This window comes from Microtus pennsylvanicus, chromosome 18 (assembly GCF_037038515.1).
Source record: "Microtus pennsylvanicus isolate mMicPen1 chromosome 18, mMicPen1.hap1, whole genome shotgun sequence".
Lineage (NCBI taxonomy): Eukaryota > Metazoa > Chordata > Mammalia > Rodentia > Cricetidae > Microtus > Microtus pennsylvanicus.
In genome coordinates, this window is record NC_134596.1 from 7343092 (window position 1) to 7364883 (window position 21792).

General features: G+C 43.9%; 1 protein-coding gene across 2 annotated transcripts in view; it reads right to left on the reverse strand.

The window, feature by feature from the left end:
• Prmt3 (protein arginine methyltransferase 3) overlaps positions 1 to 21792 on the reverse strand; it is a 67743-nt gene that overhangs the window by 20695 nt on the left and 25256 nt on the right. For both annotated transcript variants that reach the window (XM_075952300.1, XM_075952301.1), the window contains 4 exons: positions 19266 to 19365; positions 11825 to 11903; positions 3801 to 3988; positions 1943 to 2029 (listed from right to left, as the gene is read on the reverse strand). In XM_075952300.1, the coding sequence (XP_075808415.1) occupies positions 1943 to 2029; positions 3801 to 3988; positions 11825 to 11903; positions 19266 to 19365 (454 nt within the window). The remainder of the gene's footprint in view (positions 1 to 1942; positions 2030 to 3800; positions 3989 to 11824; positions 11904 to 19265; positions 19366 to 21792) is intronic.

The window sequence follows — 21792 nt, forward strand, 5'->3', positions numbered from 1 at the left end:
AGTTGTGCAGGAAAGGTGTTTACTCATAGAAGGTTCGAACCACCCTGAGAGGCTCAGCCTGCAGCACACATGCTGTGAAAATTAAATCCAAAGGGTGTTCTTGTTATTTTGAAAAATTCAATTTTCTCTAGTTTTTTAATTAGGCCCAAATTTGGAATCTCTCAGGAGAAACACTGTGCATGTATTTAAACACGCTCAGCTCCTTAGGAACTGTGTATTGTCACGAGGTATTCTAGTTTCAGAATGACAAAGGCACTGAGTTGTTCTGAAGTTTATTCTTCCAAGTACAAATCCACAGACTTTGTTCTCTCTACCTAAAACCAACAACAAACTCCCGCGCTCAGTCCCCACGCTGCCTCCCAGCTGTCCCCCTCCACCATCACCAGCTCTGCCTATTGGTGGCACTGCCCTTCACTAATCTGACACCTGTCCTCTGAAATACGCCTGTGCTGGATTGTTCTTCATGAACACAGAAGCTGTCTCTTTAGGAGCAGCTCCAGAGCAAGGGGGTGAGCCAGGCTTCAGATGACGAGGTGATCAGGAGCATCAGGTGCAAGGGTCCTAGTGGTGCTGATCTCCTGGTCAAGTGAGCACGGGAAGGAAGGGCTTTGCTGGAAATGCAGATGCTCATCCAAACATCTCAGTTCTCTCCAAGAGACAGGGTTTAACAACTCAAAGGTCTACTTTTCTTTTTTCTCTAAAGGATTTCCTTATCATTATGTGTGTGCAGGGCAGGGGATAACTTGTGAAATCAATTCCCACCTTTCACTTTTACGTAAGTCTTAAGGATTAAACCCTTTACCAGCTGAGTCATCTCTCTAGTCCAGGATTTTGTATTTGCTACAAAGGAGCGACGCATGGCCTACTTCCTCAGCTAAATCTAGCTCTGTCTGTTTGGACTGCACATGGATTCAAAAATTTCCATCCTCCTCTCGAACAACGGCTGCTAGACTTCTGGCTCACCATATCTAGAATGGAATACATTTCAGGCTTGTTTCAGATGCACCTGTATCTGACTCTGGCTGATTGCACACCTGTACTGTCCTATGTGTTCTCTGGCTGACTCGTACAATCCCACTAACAAGGCTTTTGTGGAGTCAGGGGGATAAAGCACGGCAGAAGTTTCTACTCCTCTTCAGTAGAATGCAGCATCAAGCCAACCTGAACGACTGTGAGAACAGAGTAACGAATGTTGCCCAATGCACATGGGCACTCTGCCTGCCATCGCAGGAAGATGCATTTGATTTCAAGTATGTGGAAGAAAACTCTCAGAAGTGCTAACATTCAGTACTACATAGGAATATCTGCTTCTCAGCTAAAACCTACCATAATTCCCTGACAGTTTGGGCTTAACATGGCTGGATTCCTCCACACAAGCATGCTGTCGACGCAGATAGAATTAGGCTACTAGTGGAACTCTGTCTCCACAAGCAGACAGACCTACAAATGTGTATTTGGATCTGCCTACCATTTCAAAGGCCTCATCTTTTCTTCTGTGCCAGAGCTGAGTCTGTAAACATATCTAAATTAAGACCGACAGGGAGGCACAGCATAAGAACTTTTGTTTTTGAAGACAAAGTGGAATGTTCTCCACTAAGTATGATAGATAATAACCAAAGGAGGAAAGGAAAATAAAAACCAAGATTGCCCACTACTGTCTACTAACTAAACTAGCTGTAGGAGACAGGGTCTTTACAGCTGTGGCTGTCCTTCATCTCCCGAGGGCTGAGATTACAGGCGCTCATCACCACACCCAGCTGCGGGGACTTTTCTGAAGTCTACTCATCTGTTAAGCAGATCTGTCCAGCGACAGCAAAGGCAAAGACAGACTGTCAATGGCAATAGCCGTTTTCATTTATCACAAGCCTGGTAATTGATTCATTACTCTGCCAATCAGCTGCACTGCTAGTCAGATCTGTGGAAGTAGGAAGGGGTGGCTTACCGTGCACATGGCTGTCTTTGTGGTTCTCAGGGTAAAATCTGAAGAAAACTCCAAGTCTGAGATACATGTAGTGTGGCAATCTATATGCTTCCCAGCAGAAAGAAGAAAGAAAAAGATCAGTAAACAGGAATAACAAAGTCTAGCTAATACACCGCAGCTGTAAACCAGTGTTGCCTAATTCCTAATCACAAGCCAGCCTGAGGATTCTTCCCACACTAAAGGAACATTAACAGTTAGCTAATGTTTCTTTAAGTCAAGTTCGTATCTTCTACTTGGACTTCTGGAAGCAGTATTATCTATGCAGTCACACGCCGATCTGTCTGTTAGCTTTGCCGACACACTCCAGACTTCAAATGTAAAACCTGGTGTTCTTCCCTCCACTGAGATCATCTTGCATCCCAGCACTGCACACCGCTGTCTCTGCTAAGTTTCAGGTTATGACACTAATCTTCGAGGAAAGACCAAGTTGAAAACACATGCTGCTGAAGGGAAAGACTGTCAGAAAAATTCATCTCTCAATAAATTTAATATGCATGTTAGATAGTAGAAAAAGCCACAATAATTCAAAAGTTAAGATTCATCTTGGAGAGAAACAGCCCATTCCTTTCTTTGTCTTCTGCCCTGACTAAAGCTCAGGGAACGGCTGACAAGTGATAGAATTTAAGTCACAGCCTGGTCATCACAGTCTTTAAAATAGATGAAGAAAGATTTTAAAGAGAGTTACATAGTGTGGGGGCTGTTAAGAGTGGGAAGAATGGGAGGAAACAAACGGTGCTGAAGAGGCACGCTTGATGTCACAGAGCATCTACTAAACACCCTGGGGTTTCAGTCCTGAACCAGCTACTTCAGCCATTCACAGTTGTTTGGGGATGAAGACAGCACCAGGAGAGAACTCAGCACTCCCTCCCACTACTCTCTTCTTGCTCTGCAACAGGGCCAAAGCAGCACTAACTGTTCCCCTCTGCTCTGTGCAAATAGCTCCCCACATCTCTTCCTACCAGGGTACCATGGCAGCAGCATGCAGCAGGCCCATGGTGGCCATCAGTGCACCAGGACACCCAGCGGCCCCACAGTTAATCAAGCTTGCTTGCTGAGGAGTCTCCTTTGTGCAGAGAATGGCTAGATATTACTAAAGCCATTGACTGGAAGACTTCACACACTCCATTATCTACTTAGATAGCCAATGTGCTAAGAAACTCAATGTGCCTCTTCACTGTCAAGCTATGGTGAACCCACGGAAAATCGTCACAGTAATGCTATAATTAACATGGACAAAAATAAAACACAAAAGGACTTAATGAGAATTTTTCAGGTAAGTTCACGGTAATTAATCTAACAAGTCTGGAAGAAATCAAACAAGTTAAACTGTGTGATGGTAATGATGTGATACCAGGTGGTGGTGAGGCAGATGCCAGCACTGCAGAGGTGGGCCTCTACTACAAGTGAGTCAAGCAGCTCCAGCACTTGGATCCGAAGGTTGATAAATGGAATAATGAGAAGTGACTCTACGCAACCACGGCCCAGAAGCGAGCCTGATCCCGTTTTTAGACTAAATTAAAATCAGGAGGCCCATATGGAAAGCCAGTAAGCAGGCATCCTGTATTGTGGCCCATCCCCTTGGATTCGGGCAACTGTGGACTGAATGTATCACCTCTGTGCAGACATCCACCTTCTAAAACGCTCTAAACTAAACAGCACTCACTCGGCAGTAAGGGAAGTAAGTGATGATTTGAAGTGTACGGCAGTACGCATGCAGGCCAATGTATACACGTCCTCATTTTGCACATGTGTAGATTGTAGCATGTGTATCAATCCTAGCATCAAGCCTCACAGACACAGAGGGAATGCTCACACCTACCTTTATATCACAAGGATCTGAAATAAGAGTCTTATGATCTACAACTTCCACAACAGCTTCTGGAATAACTGCCTTCTTCATGCAGGACATGTTGAAGCCATAGACGTCATCCCAGAAGGCAATTCTATCAGCATGCTTGCTCACGTCACTCACGGCCACTAGGCTGATGGTGCAAATGTCAGGGTAGACTGGAAGAAAGAAAATACCCATATATGTAGCATCTTCTCTTCACTTAGAGGATAGTTTTAAATGGCTAATTATAAACATCAAACCTGTCTGTACAGAATACTAGCAAGGAGAGATCAATGAAGACAGAGACGGGGAGACAACCAAGTTCCCAGAGTGTCTATAATCATAATGGTAAAATTAGCATCCCCAAAATGGCCTCCTAATAAAATTACTAAAACAACTTTGAAATAAACAGATTCATGTTAAAACCTAAAATATGACAACTTAAAAATGATTTCATATATTCCTCTAAATTACACATAAAGAGACAAACGATCTGGAAAAGTATGTAATGTCACAGGGTGGGGGGATCACAATGGAGTTTTATGGGCAGAGAGAGAACCAGCTCATACTATAGTTTTATTTAACATAAAATGATTGCTAAATGTATGCCAGTCTAAATAAAAGACCGTGGATACAAATTTCTACCTTCAAGAAACTTGTATTTATCTATTTATTTTGAAACAGGATCTCATGTAGCCCAGGCTGGCCTCAAAAGAGAAAGCACAAGACATTGTGGATCACCCAGCGAAATCAGTAGGGGAAGCAGGCTACCATGTAAGAATGGAAACCAGCTCAGAAGTGGGGTGAGTGGAGTGCTCTAGCAGAGGAGAGAGCATCAGTCACCATTAAGGGGTGGCACTGTCTTCTAACTAGACAGGTGGAGAGACAAGGCTCAAAGGGGTCTCGACAAACCACTGCAGTGAACTGGGATTCATTTTAAGAATGATAACTCAGTGAAAATTCAGAACAACCATTCTAAGTGAGAAGTAAAGAATGACTGGGAGGAAAATAGACAATTTCAGAAACGTTTAATGATTCAGGAGGTGAAAACCAGGCCGGTGGCTAGGGCAGGAAGAGGAAATAGATCTGAAGGACAGTTGGGAGGTAGAACTCAGCAAACATGGGCCAGGAAGAGGAGGAATGGCGAGCAATGCTTGGCTTTAGCAGCTGAGCAGACTGTCCCCTGTAAAAGGGCACTGATCTGGGCAGATCAGGAGGAATGAGTGCGTTGCTTCTGGCACCGATGAAAATGCCAACGAGCAGATGAAATATTCAGGTGTGGAATTCTAAGATACAAAACTGAAGACTCTGAGCATGCACACTGTAAGATCATGCACAGCTGAAACGGATGACACAGCAGCAGATATGTCATCAGCACCAGAATTTATGGCATAGGAGAAGCAGCGAGAGGGGCTGAGAGGGCACAGGGAAGGGCACTAGAGGGGCGTTGGGAAACAGACATGCTAGTGATGGGAACGGCTGTTGCGACACAACACACAACTTCTTTCTGTGACTAACATGGAAATTAACTTTTCCTATGAAGAGGGAATTCATAAATCAAAAAAAAATTCAGCTCCATGTTCCCATATCAGATGACAACTGTTAAATAACCACAGAAACAGTCGGGTAAGCAGTCAATCTTCAGACTTTGAGATCGCCCTCTACCTCACCCTTAGAATCTGTATTCTTCAAACCTCTAAGTTATCTTTAGAATAATGGCCAGGATAAGATCTGCATCCCAGGGACGCGGGCTCTAATGCTGCCTCACAGTTCAGCTTCTGCAGGCATCACCAAGAGCCATGCACAGGAGTATGCTGGTTAACCAGGGCCTCTTCCACCAGCATGCCAAGCTCTCTGGCTGGTTCCATTCTGAGGAATGTGAGCTTGTTACCGGGACGCTGACTAACAACAGACCGCCACAGGCACTACGGTTAGCCTCTGAGCCACATCTCAACAGGGGACACAACGACAAAGGCTGATCCTGAGGCAGGGCAGCAGCACTGGGCATCTCAGCAGCTCCTCACACCCTGTATGGAATTTGGGCCACAGCTGCAGCTTTCTGCAGTAGGGCCTGAGGAACACAGGAAGGCACAGTCAGGTTGGCAGACATCTTTTGTAAAGTCATCACTGCAGGCTTTGGAAGCCATTTGTTTTTTGTTGAAATGACCACTTTCTGTGGTTACCTTGAGAGCAGAATGGCTGTGTTCAATAAAGCCTTGTTCATAAGGCAGGCGGTGGGTCAGACCCAGAGGCCCTGCCAGAGAAAAGTGGGTGACAGTGAAGGTGAGATTTACCAGGGCGTCTGACTGCTTCTGTTAGGAGTTCCCACAGTTCATGGGAACTAAATGTAACGCAGCATTGTACATTACACGGGCAGTCATGTGACTTACTGCAGCTCACGAGCAGTTCAGGGCATGAAAAATCCTCACTGAGTTTGGCAAACCACAGCTCACACATCAATCCAGTGTGCTGCATGGGTTTGTACACTCTCTATAAGACCACTGCAGTAGCAAGCTTACCCATCATCCACAGCGGCACTGTGCTACGGTGCCAGAACTAAGAGAGGGCAGGAATGTGGCCTGTCACAGTGACAATACAACCTGGACTTTCACCAAAAGTCGCTGATCTGCCACCTCCTCAAGTCGTGTGCTGTGCTAGGAACACCATGGAGAACAAAGATGGCCCTTTCATGAGGAAAACTGTAACTGACTGCAAGCCAGGCTTAGAGGAAAAAAAAACCAAGAGCAGAATGGTTCTTTTCTAAGCGCTGAGGCGCAGTTTTCAGGCTAATTATATTTCAAAGATATAAAAATCCTGGTGCTTATTTTTGAACTCAGAAATGACTTTTTCAGTTCTCAGAAATACATGAATAATCCTAGAGTGCTAGAGGTCAGTGGGTTCGGATCCACTCTGGCACCGCTGCCTAAGTCCTGGGCCCCTACCAGGACTCCACTACCTTTACCTTCGGTCACACACATCTGTCACTCAGTTTGGGTGGGTTTTGTTTTGTGTCATAGAAGCCGTAAGTGAATAATTATGCCTGCTTGTAGGTGAAATCGGCCAAATGCTGATTGGGCAAAAGCAGCCAGTTACCAAACCATTTATAAATCCATGGCTTTGACATCTGTGTCCTTCTCGATTCACTGCCCAGAATTCATCTGTCACTGGAATGGCTCACGAGGTGAGCAGACCAAGATGGGAACTCCTTCATCTCTAGGGAAGGCCTCACAAACTTCTGGGCCCTAAAGGCCGAGACTGAGGAACGAGAATACAATTCCCATGAAACACTGGCACACAGGAGCCAAAGCACTGGAAACACTCGCCGATATACAGAGCAAAAGTAACTTAGAAATGAGATATTCACTGGGAACTACACCTGTTCTTCCATATCACTACCTTATAAATAGTGACCTGCTCCATTAAAGTTTACATAACCTAATACAAAGATAGAATATGCTCTGGAAACTCTGCTCTGAAAAAAAATAAACATTATCAGCATATTTCTAAAAAGAAAAAAAAAACCCAAAGTAACAAATGTGGTTCAAGTAGACAGTTAAGGAAAAAATAGCATAGGAAACTTTGAGCCCCAGCAACCAGGCTCCATGGCTTCTGTGTGATGTGAGGTCCACGTGTGAGAGTCGATGTGCTGGCCGAAGGTGTCATGTTCCAACCCATTTCACCACTGTTTAAGGCACCAGCCAATGCTGCTCTTGTTTCCAGCAAGAATGCAAGAGACTTAATATATAACAGAAAACCAATTTGAACCAGGTGCTTCGTCTAGACTTAGAGATGACTGTCTATAGCTGGGTTATAATCATCATTTTACAAAAAAGGAGATGGAGGTAGGGAGGTAATGCCAAAAGAAGCAGTCTTCATTTGCTAAGAAGACAAACCCACCAACTGACACACAAGTCTTGAGGTCTGTCTAGAGACACCCCAGATTTCCCCCTTCATGCCAGCCCACTGCCTTGTTCTTCAAATGGAAGATTTCCACCCTCCTAAAGCAGGGGAGTATTTGTTAGCCGGGAAAGGAGAAAGAGCAAGTACATTTTAACTATTAATAAAACTGGGCAAAGCAGAAATGGATGGGCTTGTTCACTTTGTGGAGTGACTAATGACAGGACGGAAATAGAGGTGAAAAGGCAACAGCCCAGCGGCTGAGAGAACAGGAGGCATCGAGGGACAGATGCTTGTGAGGCAGCTTGGTGTGCCCAGGTCAGACACAGGGCTGAGGCTGCTGCAAGTGGTGTTCCAGCTCTGCGGCTCGTCAGGAGGCACGTGGCAGAAGCTGGCTTTCTTCAGTCTAAAGGAGGCCAGGCTGGTAAGGGAGAAAGGCTCTGGTAAATGGGTACAGAGACAGTGTCATCTCCAGGACACCTACAGTAATGTGTCAGCCACAGGTCCAGCCATGCAGCAGTTTCTGGCCGCATCACTCTCAGCTACCACGCTCTGCAGCATTCCTGCCCTTTAATAAGCCCTCTTTCCCACTGCCTGGAGTGAATTCTGTTTCTCCTGACAAGTCCTCTTACACGTGTATTATAAAGAGAAGGGGCACTGAAAGTAAACTCTGCCTCTGGACTGCGTTCAAAGGCCTCTTCCATGAAGCCCAAGCATCTGTATTTTAACCAAAGCCCCTCGTGAGCATGTGGAGCCCTGGAAAGTAAATCACAGTGGTGAGCTTGGAAGTGAATAAAAGCCCGAAAGAGCCCAATGCATCGGGGCTCTTGGCATTGGGACTGCTTCCACAGTCCAGGACAGGGAAATACAAATGGCAAAAACAGTTCCTTCCTGATGGAGGAAGATCAATAGATTCTCAACTTCCTCCTGCTAAAAGTGATTTTAGAAACTCTTGCTGATTTTGAGCAAATTACAGAAGTGAATTACTTCTCCATGCTATTAGCAGATACAATTTCAATCTCTTCCTCTCCTGAGCATGTCAGCTTTGATTTCTCAGGGTAGTGAAGCTTCCACACCAGAACTTACTCACTTTGCCCTGCTATAATTAGCAGACATTTCACGGAGGATCTCTGAAAGCAGTAAACATCTTATTCTTCAAGTTCCAGTTACTTATTTAGTCATTTGTATTTGAAAGAACATTCTCTTGTTTTTATCAAGGGTTATAGGTAAGAAAAGGAAGCACAGGTACAGAAAGATAATATTAAAACTCTGCAGACAACTGAATTGTTTACAAAGGAAATCCTTTTAGAAATAACTACCAGGCTCAGCAAAATCATAGGACATCAGCTTAATAAAACCAAGCATTTTTAGTTCCATAGCACAGGCAGGCGAGTGAGAAACAATGCCTGCAAGGCCAGCATTGTAAGGGCTCACAGACCAGGGGGCTCCCAGCTATTTCCTAACTGTCCTGTTCACCAATGCCATCTTAATTCCAAGTCTTTCTAAAGCAATGTGGAAGTGAAAGGAGTGAGAGAAACTGAGGAAGGCGCCCTGTATAGAGATCTGGCCTTGTCCTGCCCCACTGCTTTCTTCCTCTCTTCCTCTGGGTGTGTGATAAAGGTGGTGTGATCTTGAAGTGAATCATAAACTCAAAAACACCAAAACTTCCAGAAGGACATAGGAAGACTCTGTGTGACTTCAAGGAAAGTGTCCTCCAATGAAGCATGCGCACAACAGGACAGAGGCAGCACCTGTCAGCTGCCCCATCCTTGTCCGTGAGCTGTCATTCAACTCTTCGCCCAGTGTTCCTTCGGCTTTGCTGGCTGCTTGCTGGGAGGATCCACCAATATGTCAGGAATTAGGCCTATGGTAAGAACTGGATGAATTCCCCATTTTAGTCCTTGTGACTCTGTCACGTGGGGATTTACACATATAGTCATCACAAATCATTCTAAATCTAAGTTCCCAGAAAACTCTTCCCTCAAGTCTAATTTGTTTGCACTCTATGTGACTCACTGGTAAATTACAACAGTCAATTTATTATCTAGATTAAGCTGTTTGAGGAAGGGTTGTCTGAAGGTTTTACTATGTGGCCCAGGCTGGTCTTAAGCTTCGGGGCCTAAGTATTCTTCATGCCTCTTACGTACTGAACTACAAGAATATACCAATAAGACCAGGTAAGCCTCTAATCTGCTTCCACCTCCCAAAGTGATGGGATTATAGGTGTAAGCCACCATACTTGGCTTTGCTTTATTTTTAAATAAAATTATAACTTCCTATATTTTATGAGGTGCTAGTTACATCTGTGACTATAATGAGATTTTCAATTTTCTTAATTTGTCTCCCACACAAGAACCAGTAACATCTGTTTTATTATCTAGACTTCAGGATGCACTTTTGCATACAGCAGGACCTTCCTCCTGTCCCTGCTACCACAGGGGCTTGCAACTTTGGGGATTTCTTGCCATTCCTGTTCACTTTTCCATATAAATTTCATAATCAGCTTAAATTAAAGACAAACCTGTTGGTGAGGACAACAGTAGAAACTTAGAAATCCTACTGTATAACTTTTAACATCAAAAAGGAAGAGATATACATAATTCTCACCTACAATTTTAAAAAGTGGTAGTAGTTTTAGATTTCCTCATATTTTGCAATGAGGTAGGGTGAATTGACATCTTCTGGCATTAATTCTCTTTACCCAAGAACTTAGCACTTCTTTACATTGATTTAAATCTTCACGGGGGAGAGGAGGAGACAGATGAACTTATATTCACATCATGGATGCATTATGGTCAAGTGGGCCCACAATACTGACACCTCATTTCATAACACAATCATTCTTTTAAAAATTTTGACATTATGATTGCTTGGTAAGGATCCCTACAAGAAAAACATAAAGCAAAACTTCACAGCACACATGAGCATCTGATGGCAATATACGTTCATTTCATGTCGCTCATAGTGAGTTTAGTTTTTCTCCTAATTATATTAACAAATAGCATTCCACAGCACTGCTCAGGCAGCTAAATGCCGACTCTTCTGACTACACCCCCAGATGATCCTAATGTTAATCAGTTATATAAAAATATGGACTGAGCTAGAATCATTAACCTCCCTTTTGTCCCTCCAGCTGCCATGGTCCCATGGCTGTGGGGACCTAATGAATCTCACTGAGCACTCGATTTAAATGCATTAGCTGCTGTCAGTTCTTCAGTGAGATCAATGGACACCACTGGGGAGGTATGGAGAGGGAGGAGGTGGGGGGGGGTTCCCTAGAACCCCACAGCAAGAGTCAGATGTTTTAAATGCATTTTAATAGGGAAACAAGGTTTAGTGAAAAGAACATGAATAATGATTAGGTCAGGCAGATATGAGTTTAAAAATCAAAAAAGAAAAAGAGATGCAGGCTTGGCCGCCCAATGGTGTCATCTTCCAGGACACCTTTTGAAACTGTTCCCCAAATCTCAAAGGCCCGTGGTGAAGATTATGTATAACATAAGCAATAGTGATGGTGACGACCACAGAGAATCATTAAGTGATACCATTTCCTTCAGTCACTAAAAAGACCACAAAAATCACAGATGTGCACTGTTTCAGGATAAAACATCTAAAATCCTAGCCAGGTTAACAGCAGAGATCAAGAACTACTTTAAAGTGAATGCCAAGAATATATGACAAGTGATCTAGAAAGAGGGAACACAGATGCTACCAGAGTGCTCCGCTGTCTGGAAGATCTGTCTTAGCTCTGTTGGTTTGGTCTGAGGACTTTCAACTGTACTGTCACTGCTAAGATTAAGAGTGGGAAACAGGAACTACATGACACAGGGATTAAAAAATGAAAAGACACTTTAATTTGAATATTAAAAGCTTCCCACACCTAGCCCTTATGTTTCTATTAAACAAACAAATAAACAAAAAAACCTTCTAGTAAAAGATATCCTAAGAAACCACAGCCTTGGGGCCCCCATATCTTAAGTAAGCAAGGCTCCTTCCAATGGGAACATCTTTCATCTCTGCTGAAACTCTCAGCCATGCACAGTGTGCCGGAAGCTCAGAGGTTCACTTGGTTGCTCCACGCTGAAATCAGACTAACACTGAAATCTCGTACTTACCCGATCCTCCTTTCGCCAAGTATTTGTTCTTTGCATAAAGGACAGAATCCAACATCGACTCGAAAAGAAGAAAATAGCCCTGTGCAGAAAGGAAACGACGAACGTCAGGAACAGGCACTGCACAGGAAACCCAGCAGAGCAGCCGATAGCTGTCACCTCTCTTCTCTGTCAAACAGCTCTGCCCGTCACTGTATGGACAGTCAGTTCTATCCAGTGGCACTGGAAGGCCAGGCCTGGATGGGAAGTGGACCCATCGAGTTCTTACAGTAGCAAGTTCAGAACCCGCACTTGCAATTCCACTTTTCAGTCTACTGTTTCCCCCCAGAGTAAGGTGAACTTTGGGGAGACCTACAGCTCCTGGAATGTTACAAGGCTAATTAGGAGTAGTGGTCCTAATAGATTTTGTCTCCTGTCACACTGGACACTCTCAGGCTCACACTGGGAGTGAGGGTGGAAACACTATTGGTGTCCACTGGGCAGAGCTACAAGATGTTACCACACATCCTGCCATGCACATGACAGGCACCACGATGTGCCACCTGACCTAAAGTGCCATCTCCCAAAGCACTGTCTAGAGATCTTTCTTTGGTGTGCATACATACAGCACTAACTGGACTCAGTGGGCCATTAAAAAGGGAGGGGGGGGGAGACCAGAGACTGGAAGAGGGATGTCAGGGAGTAGATATAATCTAAATACACTGTATTTATGCATTCTCAAGAATTAGGAGCAGGAGGAACAGTCATTCATCATAGAGGTTCACGGGACACATCGGCACACCAGATGCTCTCGACAGAATAGGGCCACTGCCCACACTCTGAGCAAGTGTCACACTTTCCCACTGGGGTTTGTCCACTACTTGAGATGCAGCTTCTTTAAATAAGTGTTGCATGAAAGCTAGCTCAAGGAACAGGACCCTAGTACAACTAGATTTCAGGGAATGGTGGTGAACCCTTCCCAGGGAAAAGGTAATAGTGTTCTTGGTTGATATTCCTGGGAGGCCTGCCCCTTTCTGAAGGCAATTGGAGGGGACTGGGGTGAAAGGAGGGAGGGGAAACAGAAGTCAGGATGTGATGTATGAGAGAGGAATAAGAAGTGAGTAGCTGATGGTGGTGTGTGAGCTGTTAGCAGCTACTGTCCTTCCTCTCAACTTCACTCTGCTAAAGGCTGTGAATGTAACCAAATAGCTTGAACTTCTGGGAACTGTCCCTGGTACTGAACCAAGTCATTTATTACCCATAACAGAAAGCTTTGCTCCTAATGCCCCAATCATCTGTGGTGCAATTCAGAGTACAATTTCACAGGCTGCTGCCTCACCTGTAGGGCACCATCTGGAAGGATTATACCTGATATTGCCTCCTATGATGCTCATGGGGCATTCTTCTTTCAAGACTGACATTTACTTTATAAAATTTAACGCTGCATTTGTCCTTCAAAAGAACACATGGAACACAGAGATGCAGACTCACACTTGTGGAAACAGGAGCCTACTCCTAACATGCTCACATCTTCCTGCAACAGGCTCACTGGTGATTAAATAAAGGCAGATACTTTTAGTACCAGACTCTTTCCTAATCAAATGACTAAAACACCCTGAGGCAAAAGTCAAATTAAGAGGTAGTGAAAAATAAAGTTACTCTGGGAAAGACTGTTGACAAACAGTCATCTGAAATAACTTAGAGGGGAAAATATTGCTTGTACCCAATACAAGACTACAAGACCCATAACAAACCTATAGGATCTAATGTGTCTACACAGAATTCAACAGTGCAGTCAGCATCATCAAACTACATGGCAGAAAGCCCAAGAGTGGATTCAAGATTAAGTGTAAGAGGGAAAAGAATAAAGTTTATAAAAAAATATTTTCACCTTCTTGGGGAAAAGACCAAGGACTTTGACATCAAAAGTCAGACTTCATCGAAAGACACAGAAAGAGACACGGGGCACATTTACTCAAAGAGTGTGAGTATGAGCTAGTGTAGTCGCTATGGAAATCAGTACAGAAGGCCTCAAAAAACTAAACCATACCCACAAGGTGATCCAGTTATGCCACTGCTGGGCAAACACCAGATGGATTTTAAACATAAAGCTGACAAAGTGTAACCTGGGTATTTTATATTAGGGACTATTGTGAAAAATCCACTTAAATACAGAAACACAGGTTAAAGGGAAGGACTTGGGGGTATGGTTCAGAGGCAAAGGACTTGCCTAGTATGGACAAAATGCCGGGTTCAATTGCCACAAGAACAAAAGCAAAATATAATGTGAAATGGCAGAAATATATATGACGTTCTAATATAAATACTAAAAAAAGTTCAGTAACTTAAGTGTCCATGAACCTAAGTGTGGGACTAGAATCTGCACTTTTTATTCTGCCACAGACAGGGTGCTAAGGAACGAGCATGCTGTGGGCTGGAAATGCACACACTTTAAAAGGGCAATCACAGATTCTGGTGGAAGAGGTGGATGGGTCCTGAGTGACAGGGGAAAGGTGAAGGATACAGTTTTTAGTATTTTTATATTAGCGTGCAGTCAAAAGATAGTAAAATTGTATATGTGTACAATAAACATTCGTCAAAGGAGCTCCTGCTTCCTAGTACTTCACCTAATTACTGCCTTCTGTGTGGGGAAGAGTGAACATGAGCATCACAGAGGCTGCTCCTGCTAGGCATCCAGTATGTGCTGGCCACTGTCTTGCAACACCATGCTCGGCCCGCTGACCCTGACCACAAGGTGCTTACTCTCTAGTGCCATGGACTTGCTCCTCTCAGTCTGGAAAACGCTAGTTTAAAAACCTTTCTTCCACTAGATGGCACTCTGACCTGATCAGTACAAGACCCTTCCCCTTGCACTGTGGCAGTTTTAGGAAAATTGAAAAAAGAACAGCAGCAGCATCTCAAGATCTCAGAACACACACACCCTTATTCCAGGCTCAGTTAGCTCTCATGGCTGAAGGATGCAATGTGTTTCTAGAGCAAGAGTCCCCACATCAAATCAGGGGAATCATTAATTATAAGAGGGTAGTCCACTCTTACGAGAACAACCAAAGCATTAGCTGGCACCTTTAGGAAAGACAATCATATTAAAGAGACACAGGGGAGTGTGCTATGCCCCAGTGTGTCTCCCTAAATTCATATATTAAAACTGAACCAACAATGTACTGGTATAAAGTAAAATAAGAAAGGCAAACATATTGTCCTCTCATATGCAGACTTTGTATTTAAAAAATTCATACACGCCAGCACTCAGGAGGCAGAGGCAGGCGGATCTCTGTGAGTTCGAGGCCAGCCTGGTCTACAAGAGCTAGTTCCAGGACAGGAACCAAAAAGCTAGAGAAACCCTGTCTCGAAAAATCCCCCCCAAAAAAATCATACAAAGGACAAGAAAACGGATGAGGGACTATAGAAGAGCCTAAAAAAAGGGAAACTAACAGTGTCACATACAAGGACAAGCAAGAACTGCGTTTTCTCTGATGTGACGTAAACTAGATTCTCACACACATTTATATATAAGAATGACATGAGGGGGCTGGAGAGATGGCTCAGTGGTTAAGAGCATTGCCTGCTCTTCCAAAGGTCCTGAGTTCAATTCCCAGCAACCACATGGTGGCTCACAACCATCTGTAAAGAGGTCTGGCGCCCTCTTCTGGCCTTCAGGCATACAGACAGAATATTGTATACATAATAAATAAATAAATAAATAAATAAATAAATAAATAAATAAATAAATAAATAAATAAATAAAAAAAGAATGACATGAAAGCAGAGGGGGCCGTGTAAGAGCAAGAGACCAGCAGGGAAGGGGAAGGCGAGCCAGTGGGGGATTATGAGCAACTTACAGTGAGACACATATGTGAAAACATTATAATAAAGCCCTTTATTCTGTGGGAGGTGGAAGGGAAACTAGACATGATGGAGCACGCCTTGCCTTCCAGCACACAGGAGACTGAAGCAGGAGCACAGCCAATTCAGAGCCAGCCAGAGCTATACGCTGCCATGTGAGGTCAGTCTGGAAGATCTTGTCTCAAAATAATACAACTGGGGACTTTTACAAAGTAATTGAGCCATGAGGAGGAAGCCACTCACACTTGAGGTGGTGGGCTTGTCCCCTTCTGTCCTGTCTATGGCAGGACAGTATCCACTCCACTAGAGTACACAGTACTATCTTGGCAGCTGACACCAGACCCTGACCAGACACAGGTTCTGACTTTGGACTCTTCAGTTTTTGGAAATTTCTATCATCTATATCTATAAAGTACCCAGCCTCAAGTACTTTACTATAATACCATAAACACTAACCGTGATACATAATACACACACACTGCACGCACACATAATTTCAAGGCTATAGGGAATAATAACTAGCAGTATGATTAGAGAGTTACAAGAACAAGACTTCAATCTTCCAAATACAACAAATATGTAGTAAGAAAAGACCATCCTTTGTTAGACGAATTGGTAAGATTCTGTCCTAACGGCATTTGCTAAACGTGCAGAAGAAGCACGGGGCGCAGCTCAGGTGAGGACTGCAAGGAACTGGCCCATATAACAAGGATGGCCAAACACAGTGAATTCAGTAGCCCACCCAAACAGCTTGGTGACCAAACCTCCTCACTCCACACCACTCCAAAGGACTCTGGAGCACAAATCTGCTTCAGGGAAATGCAAAGCCCTAATTTAATTAATGCTTGATGTGGCTCGAAGAACTGAGGCAAAGCCAGTAATCTAAAATCCTGCCAAAGTCAATAAAGGTAAATTCCTAGTGTACTTCCTGTGTTTCAAGTTGACAGGGGGCTTTGTTCCACTGCGTGAGTGAACGTTCCCAAGAAGCTGTATCTATAAAGGCTGACTGGCTGAACTCGAGGGGGGAAGGCTGGAACGCTGCAGGGCCAGAGTGCAGTCGTGTTGACGAGATGGACGAAAAGTGAAGGACAGCGAGGCCACAGTCTGATGCCAACATTCTGAACACAGCTTTGCTAGAAAACAGTCAAGAGTGGTTAAGAACCAAACACTAAAACTGCAGTGTAACATCCACAAGATCCACAAGAGCCATGAAGACAGGAAACACTGTGTGCGCTCCACTGTCCTCCTCATCCAGGGAGTCACTGTGTGTGCTACTGTCCTCATCCGGGGAGTCACTGTGAGTCACTGTCCTCCTCATCCAGGGAGTCACTGTGCGTCTCTGTCCTCCTCATCCAGGAGTCACCGTGTGCTCCACTGTCCTCCTCATCCAGGAGTCACTGTGCATCACTGTCCTCCTCATCCAGGGAGTCACTGTGTGCACGTCACTGTCCTTCTCATCCAGGAGTCACTGTGTGCACGTCACTGTCCTCCTCATCCAGGAGTCACTGTGTGCACGTCACTGTCCTCCTCATCCAGGAAGTCACTGTGCATCACTGTCCTCCTCATCCAGGGAGTCACTGTGTGCACGTCACTGTCCTCCTCATCCAGGGAGTCACTGTGCATCACTGTCCTCCTCATCCAGGGAGTCACTGTGCTCCACTGTCCTCCCCATCCAGGGAGTCACCGTGTGCACGTCACTGTCCTCCTCATCCAGGGAGTCAAGGTTACAGCTGTTCTCCAGAACAGAAGGGTCGGTAAGCACAGACAAACCCAGGCTGACTCTAAATGTCATGTCTGAAAGGAGGGAGCACAGGATGATCCTGGCACAGTCTCTGCTGTCCAGGGGAGCCATCTGGGCAGCTACTCAGCCAGTCTACGCTCCAGGGCCCAGTCGAGCAGCCCACTCCTGCGCTTGCGCTACTGTCCGACACCGAGCAGCTGTTCCTGAGGGTTAGACTGCACCAGAGCCATCATCTGATCCTCACAAAAGCCATGAAGTGAGGGCTACTGTCTCTTCATTTTATGGAGCAGGAAGCTGAGGCAGAGAGGCTCCACACATGCCCAGAGGAAATGAAGCAAGGCTGGAGCTCACGCAGTCTGACTCCCAGCAACAGCCTCAGCCTGCCACACACCATCTGCCTTCGCACTTACAGAAACTCACATACAGCTGTCAGGACAAGTTCCCTTGTGAAGAGAGCCTATCATCATCCATTCACACTGAGACTTGTGGTGGAACCTGCCAGTACCAAGTGAACTGTAGCTCTCTGGAGAAAAGAGGTTTAATAACGACGGTCTATAACAACATAACCCGTGATGGCTCTGACAGAAGCTTCAACTAAAGTACAAAGAGGTCACCATGTGGTCAGCCCTGAAATCACACACACAGACAACATTAAATGGACCAAGCATGCGTATGTATCTAGGAACACACAACCGCAGCCATATACACCCCCCCCACACACACACATGAGGGGCTGGAGAGATAAGGGAAGGGGGAAATTATATAAGTATATTATAATCTCAATAAAATTTATAAAAATGGGTTACAATAAAACAAAAAAGAGGTTGCACAGGAACAGACTGCATGTGTCTTAAGGAGCAGACGGCAGAGCAGAGGCACTTAGCAGACAGGCCAGGTAAAGCCTTTCCCAGAAGTGAGAGTCCTCTTATCTTTCCTTATCTTGAGCCACTGGCTTAAACACTGTGGCAAACAAAGGGGTATTTGTTTAACTCTCATAATTTTACATCATTTAAAAATTTCACAATAATAATACAAATCTGAGTTTCTAGCCATTAAAGCAGAGGAGATGAAGAAAGAGCACCCATTCTCATGGTGGCGGCTGGCAGGCCAGCTAAAATGAAACACAACACCCAACAGCACAGAGAGACCAGAGGGCTGCTGGACCTGCCTCTTGGAATGATACACCAGGCCGAAATATGTCCTGAAAACCCACTTGCAATAAAGAAGAAAATAAAATAATAAAATAAAACTTAAAGCTATGCTGTCCACGCCCAAGTGACAATCTGAACTAGACAGTGACGATTAAACCCTAACACTTGGAAAGCTCCCAAAAGTAACTGCTATTTTATGGATTGTAACTATGTCCATTAAAAAAGATAGAAAACTGCAGCTTAAACTGTTTTAATAAACTTACTACATGACAATATAGTTTATCTACAGAACTTTTTGAAAACCTTCAAATTTCCACATAGGAAATCTGTGACTGAATAGGCTTCATCAAGCTAAATACCATGATCTCATTACATACTTAAATAGTCAGTCTACCTTGACGCAAGGTTTCAACACAATCTAGAAGACTATGGAACCAAGTCAATGAGTCCCTCAGTGTACAAAAGGACACTGATGGCACAGCGCAGTGGGCCAGAGAGGACAGAGTAAGATGGAGAAACTTGGAAGGCACAACCCTAGTTGGCCCTACAAACCTAAAAACAGAAGAATTCGTCTGCTAGTCGGCAGAAGCCACAAAGTCAGAACTATCTAAAACACCTGCCACCATTGTCATTTATCAAATATAAGGAGTAAAAACTGCTACCATGTTCATTGCAGAGAAAAAAAAAACAACTTTTAAACTTTACTTACCATCCACTCTGATATAATAACATCCACCTTTTCTACAGGGAGACTCACTTCTTCAATCTTTCCTTTAATGAGTATAATGGTATCTTCAAGTTTATTTAGTCTGAAAGTTATAATGAATTAAATCAGACTATTAAATATTTTGTTTACAAACCATATAAAAAATCACCACATTTTAATCAAATAAGGCATTGCACAGCTAGATTATTGTAGCCACTTCAACACTTGTCCAGTCTCAAACTACAGATCTCAGTGAACTTCTGCAGTTAGCATGACCATTCTAAAGTCAGGAAGCATAATATACTTTTCCATGACTCGTGTCCTCTTGCCCGAATTCTCTTTCCTTATCACCTAATAGTAGCTTCTCTTGGTTTCCTTTGTAATGGTATACTATATCATACACACTTAAACCTGTCTACATATATACACTATACATTATAGGCTAAGATCTGCAGATGAAAAAGAACATGAGGTGTTTTCTGAATTTGAAAAACCAAGCTTAATATTATGTTTTCTATTCATTTTCCTGTAAATTTTATGATTTAATTTTTATTTGTAGCTGAATAATAATATTTCATTTCATACATGTACTACATTTCATTCTCCATTCATCTGCTGTTCCATTTCCTTGCAGCCAGATGACAGAGCAGCAATAAGCACGGATGTGCAAACACCTCTGTGGTAAATGCGTGGGGAAGAATGGCTGGGTCACACGGTCGTTCTACTTTAGGTTTCTGAGGTCCCTCCAAACTGATTTTCTTAATGGCTGCACTAATCTGTACAGCAATGAACAAGGGATTCTCTTCCCCCACATCCTCTCCAATATTTGCTGTCAGATTTATAGATGACAGTCTGACTGGGGTGAGGTAGTATCGAAAAGTAGTTTTAATTTGCATTCCTCTGATGCCTGGGGATAGGGACAGTTTTTAAAGTAATCACTAGCCAGTTGTGCTTCTTCTTCTGAGAAGTGTTTGTTTCAGCAGCCCATTTGTTGGCTGGAAGGTTTATGCTTCAGTGTTAGTTTCTGCAGTTCTTTGTAAATTCTGGGCATTAGCCCTGCCTGAAGTATAGCTAGCAAGGCTTGCCTCCCATGCTGGGGCTGTCTCTGTTCAGCTGACAGTTTCCTTTGCTATGCAAACGTTTTTTAATTTCACATAGTCCAGTCTGCTGACATCAGAGACTAGCTCAGGCCACTCAAATTCTATTCAGAAAGTTCTTGCCGACCCATGTACTAGTTTGCTAAACAGACTCTAAAAGCTGGTTAAATGATTATTTTCCATAATGTTCACACTATTTGTTGAACAAAAGTGATGCTTAAATCCCTTTGCCTGTGCAGTAGAAGAGTCAACTGAAGGGTGCCCAAAACCTCTCTGATTAACAAGGCAATAACATGAACTAGCAGCAATACTTCAGCCTGAAAAGAAAGCTGCATTTATGAAGAATACTCTCCCCTATGCAGTCACGGTATCTGTAAGAACAAAGAGCAAGCAACGAGTAAGTGTGGAAACAGCAGCAAGGACAACAAGACAAGGCTTCCGGGAACTAGTGAGAAACAGCAGTGAGGGGCTGGAAGTCAGGGCCTACAACACCTTCCAGCTATTGACAGCTGCCCACTCTCAGGGAACGTGCTAACCTACCCAGCCTACGCATTTGTGAACACCATAGACACACCTCAAACACGACACAGAACATTAAAGTCATTCCTGTGCAGAGGAACTGAGGACTACTTTTAGAGCAGGCATGGTGGTACGCTTTTGTTATCACAACACTTAAGAGCCTGAGACAGGAGGATTGCCCAAGTTCAAGATTGACTTGGGCTACAAAACACCAAACAAACAAAATTAACCAAACAAGATCAAGGCCACCAGAGGAAAAAAGAAAACTTCTTGTAACCTTGCCTAAAGATACATTACTACATACTTGATGACAGAGATATATTTTTCAACCCCTCTTTTCTGCAATTTAAAAATAACAGAATTAAAATGACCACCTGAGGAAGCAAGCTGAAAATTAAGTTGCTACCTAATTAAACCACGTTCTCAGTTAGAGACCGTACACTTTAATTACATGGGAGTTTTTCCTGCATCAAAGAGACTTGCCCTAACATCAGAGCATTACTGAACAGTAAAGCATTCATTGTAAAGTACAGTTTGCCGAAGCACTTATCATGGGTGACCATGATCAGCAATACATGAAAGGCTATGGTTGCTCAGTCTCAGAAAATTATTTACCCTCTCCCGCCATGCGCCTCCCTCTCTGAGACCATCTTGAACTCACTATATAGCTGAGTCTGGCCTTGAACTCCTGTAGTTCTGTTTCTTTTGCCGCTTGTGATATTTTTAGTCTGCAGACTGCTGCTAAGGGAATCAATCATATGGAACACATGCTTCCTACCTGGCTTCTTTCAGTAAGTGGGCCTGTGGGTAGGTGTGGGGATAAGAGGGCTTCCCACTTACAAGTTAGGTTCTCTGGAGGCCCCTGCTCACCTACACTTAAATTCAGACTGTAGTATCAAGTCTACCTTTAAAAA